The 12681-nt window shown below is 41.0% G+C and overlaps 1 protein-coding gene across 2 annotated transcripts in view; it reads left to right on the top strand.

The window, feature by feature from the left end:
- Positions 1 to 20: 20 nt before the first annotated feature.
- The window catches only part of LGR5 (leucine rich repeat containing G protein-coupled receptor 5), a 128579-nt gene continuing 115918 nt past the window's right edge, over positions 21 to 12681 (top strand). For both annotated transcript variants that reach the window (XM_029955786.1, XM_029955784.1), the window contains exon 1: positions 21 to 232. In XM_029955786.1, coding sequence (XP_029811646.1) covers positions 21 to 232 — 212 coding nt within the window. The remainder of the gene's footprint in view (positions 233 to 12681) is intronic.

Below are 12681 nucleotides of genomic sequence, written 5' to 3'. Positions count from 1 at the left end.
CGGCCCCCCGCCCGGGCACCATGGACACCTCCCGGGTCGGCGTGCTCCTGTCCTTGCCGGTCCTGCTGCAGCTGGCGGCCGGGGACGGCTCGCCGAGGCCGGGCGCGCTGCTGCGGGGCTGCCCGGCGCACTGTCAGTGCGAGCCCGACGGCAGGATGCTGCTCAGGGTGGACTGCTCGGACCTGGGGCTCTCGGAGCTGCCCTCCAACCTCAGCGTCTTCACCTCCTACCTGTAAGTGCGGGGCTGCTCCGGGAAGGGGGCGATCGGGGCAAGGGAAGCTAGCCCCAGACCGGCCTGGGGGTCTGCAGGGGGCGGACTCGTTTGCACCGGACGTCTTGGGCAGACGTGTTTGGGCCCCCGGGAAATGCACGTGTCTCGGGGGAGCACGGGCACACTTTCTAAGGACCCGCGGAGAAACTGCTTCGTGTGCAAGCCCGGGAAAGCGCCAGTGCGTCGCGGCTTCCCGGTCCAGCTCTAGACAGGTCGCAGGTCGAAGTCTTCCCAGTGTAGGCATTTGCCTGCTCCGTGGGCATTGGTGCCCCTGAGCCTGGAACCTAAGAGCGGGCTGCCCCGGCGATCCCTGCCCCGAACTCCCCTCCGCGCCCAGGCGCGTTTCACCAAGACGTGTAAAAAGTTTCCCCAAAGGAGAACTCCAACTTGCCCAGCCCCAGGAACTTGCTCTGCATCCTTTGCACGGGCGTGTGATGTAACCTTTTTCTTTTCTTTCTTTCTTTCCCTTTTCTTTTTTAATGAAGTGATTAAAATGTGGCAACCACAAACCCTGATTAGAGCTCCCAGAACGTTATCTTTACCTTTGGCTGCCCGAGCCGCCCTTTGAAGTGCCCGCGGCCGCCGTGTAATCTTTAACCATCTCCCCCTCCCGGGGAGGAAAAGGGATGTGGGCTGAAGGCGGCAGGGAGGGTAAACAGCGGCGCCGATACCCCGGAGGAGACCCAAAGCCCTTGGTCATCCCTCGGGGATCCTCCCACCCTTCCGCCCCCACCGCAGCCTGCGAAGCTCCAACCGCGAAGACCCGGCAGCGGCTCAGTCCGTAACTTTGTCTCTGGGAAACCCAGGCCCAAAGGATAACAGGTGGTTGAGTAGATGAGGCGACCCAGGAGGAACCCGATTCCCGGGAACCAGGCGACTACTCCCTTCAAATCCATGGGGCATAAGCGACTCGGTTCCTTCGGGCAGAGAGACTAGGGTCGGAGCCACTCTGAAAAAAGGGCACTCATGGTTACAAGGTGACACGTTTAGGTTTTAATTCGAATCGCTGCGATGAGCCCACCCCAAGCCCACGCAATCCCGGATTCGGCTTCTCTGATGTACCTTGGCAGGGCGAGTGGGGATGTTTGTGAACTCGTTCTTTCCTCTGTTTAGCTGTTTTCTGGAGAAAAGAAACATGAAGAGGCTTGCACAACGCCTTCCACTAGATAGTGATTCTTTTTCTCCAGGCAGAATGAGAGAGAAGAAAAAGCTTTAATATTGCATTGAAAAGAAATATTAGATTTTAGTATTAGCAGATGGCAGTCCCCTTCCCATCCTACCATAAAAATATTTGGGGTGCTTTTCTTCACATGAGAGGATCATAAAATTTTTTGTTCCCTTCTATTGCGCTCATTGCATGTGGTCGTGATTTTTTTACACGGATGGAAATGACCGTTCTCCAAGAATTCACATGTAGACTGTCTGTGCTACAAAGTGAAATGCTCATTCCCCAGTCTCTGGTGTAAATGCTAAACCCATTGTTTCAAGAATCCTGTGGTCTTCTGTGTAGTGAATTTTTGAGAGCAGTTTGGCAACTACACTTAAGAGCCTGGAGCTATCCTTCCCCCTCACCCTGGGGAAACTGATTATTTGCAAGGGAGGTGTGCAATCCCCCCAAGCACTTAACTATTTAAATCATGCACTTGTTATAAAGCATGTTTAAGAATACAGAAAATAAATTTATGAGTAGTGTCAGGATGCTTTTTTCTCCCACTTGAAAGAATGAACATTTGTTAGGCTTCTGTTCCTAAAAGTTGGCATCAAATGCTGTTTCAAATTATTTCCTGCATACCTCAAATGCATTTAACTGTGTCCTGCATGCGTCAGATCTTCCTGCCACTGTTCCTTATTATTATAGATAGCCCCTTGGAGTCAAGCTATCATTAGGAAGTTAATTGTCATCTTTTTCTCCTGCTGTTTGATGACAGCCTGTACTCTGCCCTAAGGGGACATTTTCTCAGTGTCCTATGAAATATTAATCTCAAAGTGTCTGAAAAGTGTCACAGCGAATGTTAAATACTTGATTCTCATGGCTAACCTGTCAGACAAAATGAGTGCTAAATGTAGAAATAAGTCCTGACATGAATAACCAAACTGATGTTCTTCATAATGTGCGATTTCAGAATGTGGTCTCCCTTAGAGCACAAAATGTCAGAAGCCACGGGGTGTCCTTTCTTCGTGAGTTCAGGGGTTTAGGGGCTTGGGGGGGTTGTTTTTACAAATACAGGAACTCTGTGCACAGGTTAAGGGTAGATGGTGCCCTCTTTTGGTTACACCTAGAATTATCTGACAGTTTCTGCCTTCAATTACCCACTCAGAACCTAAAAGAAATTTTTATTTACTCATATTCAAATAAATAAGCATGTATTGTAGTGGTTTACTTATTTTAAGAAATAATTTCCCTCTGCACTTGAAAGAGACCACTGAGTTATAGCCCCTTACCACTGGAGCCCTGTGGTAATTAAGCTTTGGCAAGAACATGGAAGTCTGCCAGAACTGATGTGGGTAAAAAGCCAGACTACTGTCTTCTATTGTTTGTAGCAGGTTATCACCATTTATTTGAGTCGAAATATTATCTCTTAATCTTCCTCCGCTTCCCACAAAAGAACTAGCATTTAATTTTTTTCAAACAGATTGAAGATGGCAAGTTGCAGCTGTAAACATTTGGCAAACGGATTGAACTATAATCTGGTAGCTGGCTAGTTAAACTCATAGGTAAAGGCAGTTTCCTAAATCTCATCATATAATGCAGGAGCTACTTATGGGCAGTTTTGTCATCTTTTTCTCCCAGAAAAGCTCAGTCTTATAAGCCAGTCTAAACATTAATATTAATTCTCTTTTCTTACTGAACTGCATTCCCCAGTAGATCTGTAATTGGACCGCTGAACATGGTGGAAACGCTGGAAAATCTCAATCTTAATCTCTCTCTCTCTGGTCTCTCTTTCTCTCTCTCTTTTGTTATCTTTCTCTCTCTCTCTTCCAGTTGTTTTGGGCTCTGTCACAAAATAATAAATAGGCTAATAAAGCTCACTCTGCATAAGATAAGGAAAACACTAAGGTTGACATAAAAGCAGGCAATAATTCACAATGTTTAATACAACGCAATCTACCAGTAGTGATCTGTCAGAAATAAAGTAGCTCTAGCGTATAATCTTATTATAGGGAAACTATTTTAATGCATGAAACATGGACATTTTTTGCTAATTGGGTCTTAAAAGTAAGTTCCTATGCTACTTAAATGTGTCTTTCATCCAGTTAGTGTGGCATCCAGATAGAAAACTAAATCCGTATGAATATCCTAATATAGTTTTAGTCTAGGAAATACACTTTTCTTTCTGATCTAGAACAGCCATTATATTTTTAAATGAAAACTGGCTTTTTCCCTGCTGTTGCTTAAAGACATGACCATTTCATTCACAAGCAAATTCATGTCACATGAACTAAAGGAACCAGGAGAATGAATTTTTTTAAATTTTTGTATAGTTTGCCTACTTTTCCATATGTAACTTTATAACAAAATTTACTTTTACACATAGTTAGCAAAACTGTAATTAATAAAAACTGATCAAAAACTTCAATTATAACTAATTAAGTATGGCCCTGGTGTCATACATCTGTTTTAAGCATTTAAGATGCAGTTTCAAAACTAAAGAATATTTTTAGAATCTTCTTTGAAATGGCTTAATATATTTCTGCTTCTCTTCAAGCAAAGAAAAGTATTTTAAATCAAGGAAAATGTTTGTAGTTTAGAAATGGTTACAAAAGTCATTAACCGTTTTAACAGCCTTAATATTTAGATCAATTGCAAAATTTACACAATTTGCTCTACAGATTGCTTTCAAAATTCGTTGAAAATATAATGATGTCAATGAATTTTTCACTTTAGAGAAGTTCTTTCTTTTTCCCCAGGATTCCTAGGATTGTTTTAGTAATGTTTTTGTTATGGGGGCAATTACTGAAACTAATTGACGAAATTATTCTGAGTGATTTTTTAAGTACCGGTTCTGATTCAAACAATTTTATGGTGTAGACTTAAAATAAATATTTTATTGAATATGATCAACATGTGCATGGCAGAGTTTGTGTGACAAGAATGAATTTTTACATATAAGAAATATGATCTTCAATCAGATCCTTAATCTTTTTTCTCCTTACACGTTTTCTTCAAAGTAAAGGAGTTCTGATAGCGATCACAAACGAATTAGAAGATGGAATTAAATAGGAAAGCCTTTGTAGTTCAATAAAATTGTGTTTTGATAATGGAACCATTCCCACTTGGATGTGTTTAAAGAACTTCAGAAACTCTAAGCTGGTCTATGATTTCTCATGGCTACCTTTTTATCTGAATTATTTGATTTATTTTTCCATTTCTAAGACATCTAAGTATCAAAGGCATAGAAATAGTATCCATGTAAGCAAGTAACCCTCTAAAGCTGTCATATAATTAAAGACATTGCAGGATATTTGTAATTTTATAACTGATACCTCATATCTACCTACCTTAGTAAAGCATTTTTCTATATTTTTTCTATTAAACTCATACATTTAAGTCATTTTAGCTATGAGTCGAAGTATGTTTCCAATTAACCCAAATCATATGCCATAAGATAGAAATGAAAAACAGTAGTGCACTCTGCATTGAGCAATTCTGTGAAGTAATTTTTTGTTTTTGTTCGGTTATTTATATAAATTTAGAATAATGTTAAATGGCACATTTCCTTGTAAACACCCCACAAGCGGATATTTCTGGTAAATTGAATTCTTCATGAGAAGGCAAATTCCTTCCTATGAGATTCAACCTCTTCACTCCTGTTGAAATGTTTTGTTTTGTTTTTTATGGAGTCACATTTTATAGTAGAAAGATGAATCAGACTGGCATCAGAGCCACAACTGATATACCATGTATCAAAGAAAGCAAGCTGATTATCTAGTCCTGTTGCTATTTTTGCTGTATCTTAGCAGAATCTCATTTGTTAAGTGTACCCATGAGTTCTAACCTACTGCAACTTTTTTATTCCCATTTTCTGTCAGCTTCAACCTACATTTTTATTCACTAGTTATAGACGCCAACTACACTCTTGGTTTCACCCAGAAACTCATTTTCTATGGGAAAGCAAGAGATTTCTTGGCCTATAGGGCAGAATTTTTCATAAAATTTTTCATAATTCAAACTTAATTTTGTTCTCCAGAGGTAGGAAGCAAGGCCCATTCTTGAAATCCCTGGCATTTTCTCCTACCTTTCCCAGGTAATTTTTCTTAAGACATTGATTGAGGCCAACGGAAATGCCTTATCTTAAACTGGTAGGTAGAAGAACATTAGTCATTTGCTCTCAACAGGTAGAATTCTATTATCTAGTGGCAATGCTAAAAGACTGTTAACAGGATGTTGGCATTGGTAGGAAAACTGTATAAAAGATGCTTCTTAGCTGGACTCCTTCCTCATACCTTCCTATAGTTTGTACCTCTGTTCTAAACGTTTAAGTCTGGGAAAAGATGCAGAGGAACCGGCCCTGTCCATGAAACAGTCTGTCTTCTTTATGGTCGGGGGAAGAGCACTCCAGGACGTGATAATGAGTTCTATTTCCTTCAGGGTTTATCGTCCTCCCTAGACTGTGACCTCCTCCAGGGTAGGAGAGTACCCACTTTATAACCCGAGTGCGCACACCCAGTGCCTGACGTTTAAGGGATGTTCAGGAAATATTTACAGTGTGGAACTGAAGAGAACCAGCCGAGGCAGTCCCAGCGGCTAATTATCAGAGCAATTACTTGTCTGCAAGTAAGGGACAACAGAAGGCTCTCCGCAGTTAGGGCCCAGCCCCACTTGAAAAACAAATTGTTTTCAGCTTAAATGATGCAATGAGCTGTTTATTTGAACACACCATGATTTACATATCAAAATTACTTTATTATGATAACAGCTGACATTTTTACTGTTCCTCCTGAGTACTAGGCATTATGCTAAGTACTTCACTCATTCCTAGGCCCCACCAACACCCTATGACACAGGGACACTCATCATCCCTAACTTTGGGGCTTACCTGCTTATTGCAAGGATATTTACATTGTTCAGCATGTTTGGGGCCCCTCTGAATTTATCTTCAGGGCCAGTTTGCCGGAAACAGAAGAGAACCAGCCTTCTAATTTATAGTTATGCTTCATAGTAATTGTAATTGGTGCTGAAATATTTCAACACTTTTTTTTTTTCAGGAACACAGTTTATGAAGCTCTAATACCAGTAACATTCCTTCAAGGAACAGGGCTATGCAAGTTTTTAATTTTCAATAAAATGAGAATAAAATTATATAGCTTATGCTAATATTTTAAGTTTAGTAGATACCTTTTCATATGTCCGTTTTGTTACTACCACGGAAACCATTTTTCTGATCTCCAGATCAAAGATGGATTGTGGTAGCTGCCCACGTATCAGAAAGAGTGATCAACCGGCTAGTAAACTTCCAAGTAAAAATAAAACTTCTTTTTTTTTTTTCTATGACCAGATCTACGTATCAAATAAAATAGCTGAATCCTTTGGAACTTTTTCTCAATTCATAGAGATACGGACTTTCTTAATAGGCAAATTTTATGTGAGTTCATTTACACCTTTAAAACCGATAAGATGAATTGCTGCCATAAAGGTTGCTATCATACATCATTTGATTCGGAATAGAAATTATGTCAAAGTTCTACCTACTTTATCTACTATCTGTAAACTATGCCTGGTTTAACACTTGGGCCAAGGAGACAGACTTCTGCGTAAATTAGAAGTCTGAATAAATCATTGAAAAGTTCCCTCCTTCCAACAAAGAAAAAGTCTTCCTAAACTAAAACTTAACTCTTCCTATTTCTTCAGTCTTTCATTTCATTTGCTGCTGTAAACTTGTTGTGCGTCAATCATTTATTGTGTTACAAAGTCAACATGAAAAACGAATAGCCGGCCAATTAAATTAATCATAGACTATATTCAGTATAAAGAGAACCTGATCAAGTGAGAATTGATGTTTAGAAAATGTACAATACATTGGGATACAAGCTCTAAAACGCCACTCTCAACTCTAGTTTTCTGTTAACATTTATCATTGAAAATTATACAGCGGTAATTTTCAAGTGTCTCATTTTTAATGTATACACTTTCTTTCCCTGTATTCATTTTGTCCTCCTTGCCTTCAGAAGGAGTTTGGTTTCGTCTTCCAAAGAGGACTGTGGTCGTCGAGGGGTAAGAAAGCAAGCTCTGTCCCGCACACACGCACACACGCAGCACCAACCCGCCAGTAAGAAGCGGTTCCTTTTGCGCCACTGGCCGGGTGGAAAGGATACGTAACATGGACATGGCAGGCCAGTTGGAGAGCCGTCTCTTTCAAGGGGAGAGATGAGGGGCTGGCTGTGTGAAGGCACCTTCGGTTTAGTTCAGAAGCTGAAATGCAGAAGACAATTGTCCTGGCAGAGGGAGCCCAACTCCAGCTGAGAGCGCGTGCACTGAGCTGACCTTCCTGCTCAGCCTGCCAGCAGAGATTAAGCTTTCCTCAAGGGGTCCCTTGTTAGCCCAGCCTTTTCCCCGGCGTGCTCATCTTTCACAACTGGAAGCCAAGTGTTTCAAACTGTTACTCAATTTTGCAGCCAAATTCCTTTATTTCCTCCTTCCTCCTCCTCCTTTTCTCCCTCACACATTCACACACACACAGACACACACACACACTGTGGATGGCTAACCTTACATTTGTGCCTTCCTTTCCAACGTCTACACTCAGAAAAGAACCTAAGAATTTTTAATGTTTCACTAAAAAACTGGTAAATATTTTTGTGCTTCTTTTTTTTCTTGAAACCTTGATTAAGTAGAACAGGGACCTTTACAAAAGATGTCAATTTGCAAAAAATAACCTGTCTTTGATCAAAAAACCCACAAGAGTGTACTTCTCAGGAAAGTAGAAAACCACACATGATCTCAAGTGGAAAAAATATAAAGAATTTGCTGAATTTTTAACCTTAGTACATAACAAAGATATTATTTTAAAGTTGGTTGGTTAATGTGGGCTGTGTTAGAAATTTCATTGTGTTGTGTTTGGGTTTACCCAATGTTATTTTAATGAGTTTATTGGTTCAACACACAAAACACCACATGGCACTTGAAGTTTTCAGGTTATAAATTTTCTTGTGAGGCACTTACTTGAAGGAACTCTGTTACATAATCAATTGGTCTTTAAATCTATCAGCACAAAATAACCTCTCACTTCTTGTATACATATACAGTGAAGATGATTTGGTTATAAAATCAAATAAAATTTTCCATGGAAGGAGTTACATTCCTCAGTCATCTATTTTGTATATATATATATTGAGACTTTTGCAATAAACATTTATTTCACAATGTTTGCTGAATGAATCTACAGAATGAGTTTGGAGTCTTCTAGTTAAGACTGATATAAGGAATCTTTCTTATTTTTTCTTCAAACTTTTTCTCCCGAAGGGCCTCTTAGCAGACATGTCTGCATTTGGCCTTAGACCTACTCTATAATTGTTACAGTGTCAACTGCCAAACAGAGTGAAGCTTAGAAAAAAAAACTGCCAAGAGAGGTGGAAAGACTAAATGAGGAAATCTGCTCTCCAAGAAGCAGTGCAGGCAGAACGGAGAGACTGTGAGGTGGCCATGAGGCATGGGACACAGCTGGTCCCCTTCTCCTGTGTCTCTCTCTATCCTTCTCCATCCCCTGCTTCCAGATAGCATCAGAGGACTGAAAGTGCACATTTTCCTTATCTCAAACCCTTCCCCTCCCCCCTCAGGGCTTCAAACAACAAGATGAAGGGAAGTTTAGAAAGAAGAGTCTTCAGGATTAAAGTATCAACTCTAAGTGCACTGAAATTGGGGTCTTTGATTTTAACTTGGGGGAAGCCACATCGCTATCCCTGGGTGGGAGGCCTTCACTCACAGCGGCCCTGTTTCCTCAGCAGCTGTTGGCTCAGTGCAACGGAGGAAGTTCAAGATCTTTTTTCATTAAGTCTTCAAGCTCGGGTAGCAAAAGGAAATCCTAGTTAAACCAGGTTCTCCCAGGGTGTAAGCATATCTCATTTGAAGATCTCAAAAAGTTTTAGCAACATGATTAACCAACAGCAAGTTTTCACCTTCCACCTTCACAGCTGCTGGCCATCCAGCATAAAGGCCATTCCCCAGGGTCTATAATCGTGAGAAGTGTTAGGTGGATGTGGTCTGGTCCCGAAAGACTGTTAGATAGTAATTTGAAGCCCCCTTTGCCTTCGCTGTAGAAACTCCTCAGAACATAGTTGATTGTATATTGGGAAAGAAAGGCTAATTTTGATAGATTTATGTTAATTACAATAAAACCAATTCAGAGCTTGAGCTAATAGCCAACTACATTTAGAGTAAGTTCTACTATAAAGAACTAAGGGGCCACCTGGGTGGCTCAGTTGGCTGAGCGTCCAACTTCGGCTCAGGTCATGATGTCTCAAGCCATGAGTTCGAGCCCTACATTGGGCTCTGTGCTGACAGCTCAGAGCCAGGAGCCTGCTTCGGATTCTGTGTTTCCTTCTCTCTCTCCCACTCCCCTGCTTGTGCGTGCTCTCTCTCTCTCTCTCTCTCTCTCAAACATAAAGAAACATCGAAAAGAAGTTTTTTTTAAAAAAAGAACTAAGGATAATCTTTTATGCACAAATTACCAGAAGGACTAAGCTGTATACCTAAGTTCACATTACACAGTGCAAAACTGAAATTTAATCATGATTGCTAGAGCATTACCCTAATTGCCCAAATAAACAGAATTAAAATCACTTAGATGGGTTGCAGAGGGTTCTGATGAGCCAAAAGCTGTGTCTCTGCTCATGGGATTTAGAATGTAAAGGACCTTGGAGGTCACCTAATCCAACACCTTCATTTCACAGATGATGAAATTCATGCTCATAAGAGGTAAATGACATTCCCAAAAACCACATGGCTGGCAAAGATGGAATTGGAACTCAGGTCTCCTGAAAACCCCAGCTGAGTGTTTCTTCTTGTCACTTTTTTGTTCCAGTGCCAGATACTCAAGTGAATTCTAAAATTCTCAGTTACTTTCCTAGATGTGGCCGCACACCCTGTTGCTTATGCATGCTGTATACATAAATTTTTCTGTCTGAATGCTAACCTTTTCATCTTTTTTGGGCCCACTGTAGATGCAAGTAAACTGTCTATCACCTAAAAATCTGCAGAACAGAAGGAAACAGTCAGATATAGTTTGAGAAATAATCTCCCGCATTTCTGATCATAGTAGCTAAATGTGTATTTATTATAATTTGAACTTCATATGTGACTTTAATTTGACCAAGTTTAGGTTGTCTTCGTGTCTCTTGTATGTACTCCCTTTCTCGTCCAGCACTGAAATTGCTTTAGTTCAGGCTCTTCTCGCTATTTGTCAGGATCACTGTGACAGTCTCCTGTCTTGGTTTACATAGACCCTCAAGACACACACATTCTCTACCGGCACACTAGTTTGTCCAGGATGCAACTCTGGTCATGTCTGTCTTATATTCGATCCTTCAGTGGTTTCCCATGACTTCTCGAGAAAGTTTAATATCTCAGTTAATCCGCAAAGTAAGCTTCTCTTGCCTCATTCCTTACCCACAAACCCTGAGCCAGTTCCACTGCCTAGCCCCTCGTGCTTTCTTCTTTCCAGCCACATCAAGCTACACTTACAACTTCCATGTTTTGTTCCTCTAGGGGTCCATTTACATGTGTGAGTGTCAGCTTGGAATGCCTTTTTTCTTTTTCATTTTGCTGAATTCTATGAGTCTTTCCACACTCAGTTCAACCATCACCTCCTGTGGAAAAGCCTTCTGTGACCCACCACTCCAGAGACCTACATCTGATGCTTCCACATCGTGATGAGCCCACTTCTGTCGTAGAACTCATCACACTTGCTTATCATACTTGATCTGCTTGTCTGTTTTCATTCCTGGACTATGTATACCCCTTGAGTTGTAGATTTTCTTGGACCACGGAAAGACTCTTCCTGGTATTCAGATCAGAACACAGAATCCCTGTGTAATCATCGTGTTTTCAACTTCTACATTTTATAATGCTTTGCTCTCTTGGGGACTTGCTGACCCAGGAAAGACTGCCTCTCTCAGAGCTATCTAAAATTCCTAGAGATAGCCGGGACTCCCATGCCAGTGTTCCTTTCACACGCAAGCCAACCAATCCAAGCCCCACATCCCCACCACCTTCATTATTGGGCTCCTATAGGGCTCTTACAGTCTAGGTCAATATTGCCTGTGCTACTCACCCAGGGTCAGGTACCAGACCACTCCGATGGTCCCTGCACTCCAGACCCTGCTGAAATTATTTAAACTAGTCAATTCCTATCCTCCTTACCCTGTCCATTTCTTCCTCCTCACTGACCCTGGTGCTCACACATGTGGTTCTGCATAGCCTCATGTGCCCCTACTTTTGGGAACTGTGAGTAAGAAACTATCTTTTCACTAACAATTGTCTCCTAATCTATTGGCCATACCATACCTAAACAACATTAAAACCCATATTTTATTTTTTAAAGTTTTTATTTTTACTTATTATTATTTTTTTGAGAAAGAGAGAAAGATAGAGAGCAAGTGAAGGAGTAGAAGAGAGAGAGAAAGAGACAGAATCCCAAGCAGACTGGGCATGATCAGCACAGAGCCCAGTGCAGGGCTCAAAACTCACGAACTGTGAAATCATGACCTGAGCAGAAGTCAAGAGTGAGACGCTTAACCAAATGAGCCACCCAGGTGCCCCTAAAACCTAGATTTTAAAACACTTTCTCTCCATGCATGCCTATGCCAGGGCCCATTCAAGGGACAATCAGTACCATTTCCTCTCCTTGAGGGCAGTCTCCTTCCTGTCCCCCTAAACTCTACAGAAAACCTGCACTTTTCCACATCTAAGATATAGGGCACCATTTTTTTGTCCATCAAATGTGTAACAGAAACTGAAACAAACTGATATAATCTCTGGCATAACTTATAATGTGATAGAAGAGAGATCCTTCCCTCTAAACTTGGCAGACTCCATCATTTGTATACTCTCAAGGAAGAGAGGAAAAAAAACAATTCAGAAAGTGCTCAACCCTTTTACCCCCAATTTCTCATTTGACTCTCATAACAGATAGTAAAATCGTTACTATTATCCCAACAGCTTTGACAAAGATCACAGACCTGTCTTTAGTAACCTTGGCAGGCTACTCTGTGTCTCAGTTTTCTCATCTGTAAAATGGCAATAATTAATGATATCTACCTCAATGGATTGTTATGAAGATTGCTAAGATAATTCATGTAAAGCACTTTTACGCAGTACTTCCTATATGGAGCCTGCTTTACATGTTAAGCACCATTGTCTTTGTTGGTGATGAAATTACAGTTGTTAAAACACTACACCCATGCTTTTTAAATAC

This window comes from Suricata suricatta, chromosome 10, assembly GCF_006229205.1.
Source record: "Suricata suricatta isolate VVHF042 chromosome 10, meerkat_22Aug2017_6uvM2_HiC, whole genome shotgun sequence".
Taxonomy (NCBI): Eukaryota; Metazoa; Chordata; class Mammalia; order Carnivora; family Herpestidae; genus Suricata; species Suricata suricatta.
This window is presented reverse-complemented; position numbering and strand designations above follow the sequence as displayed.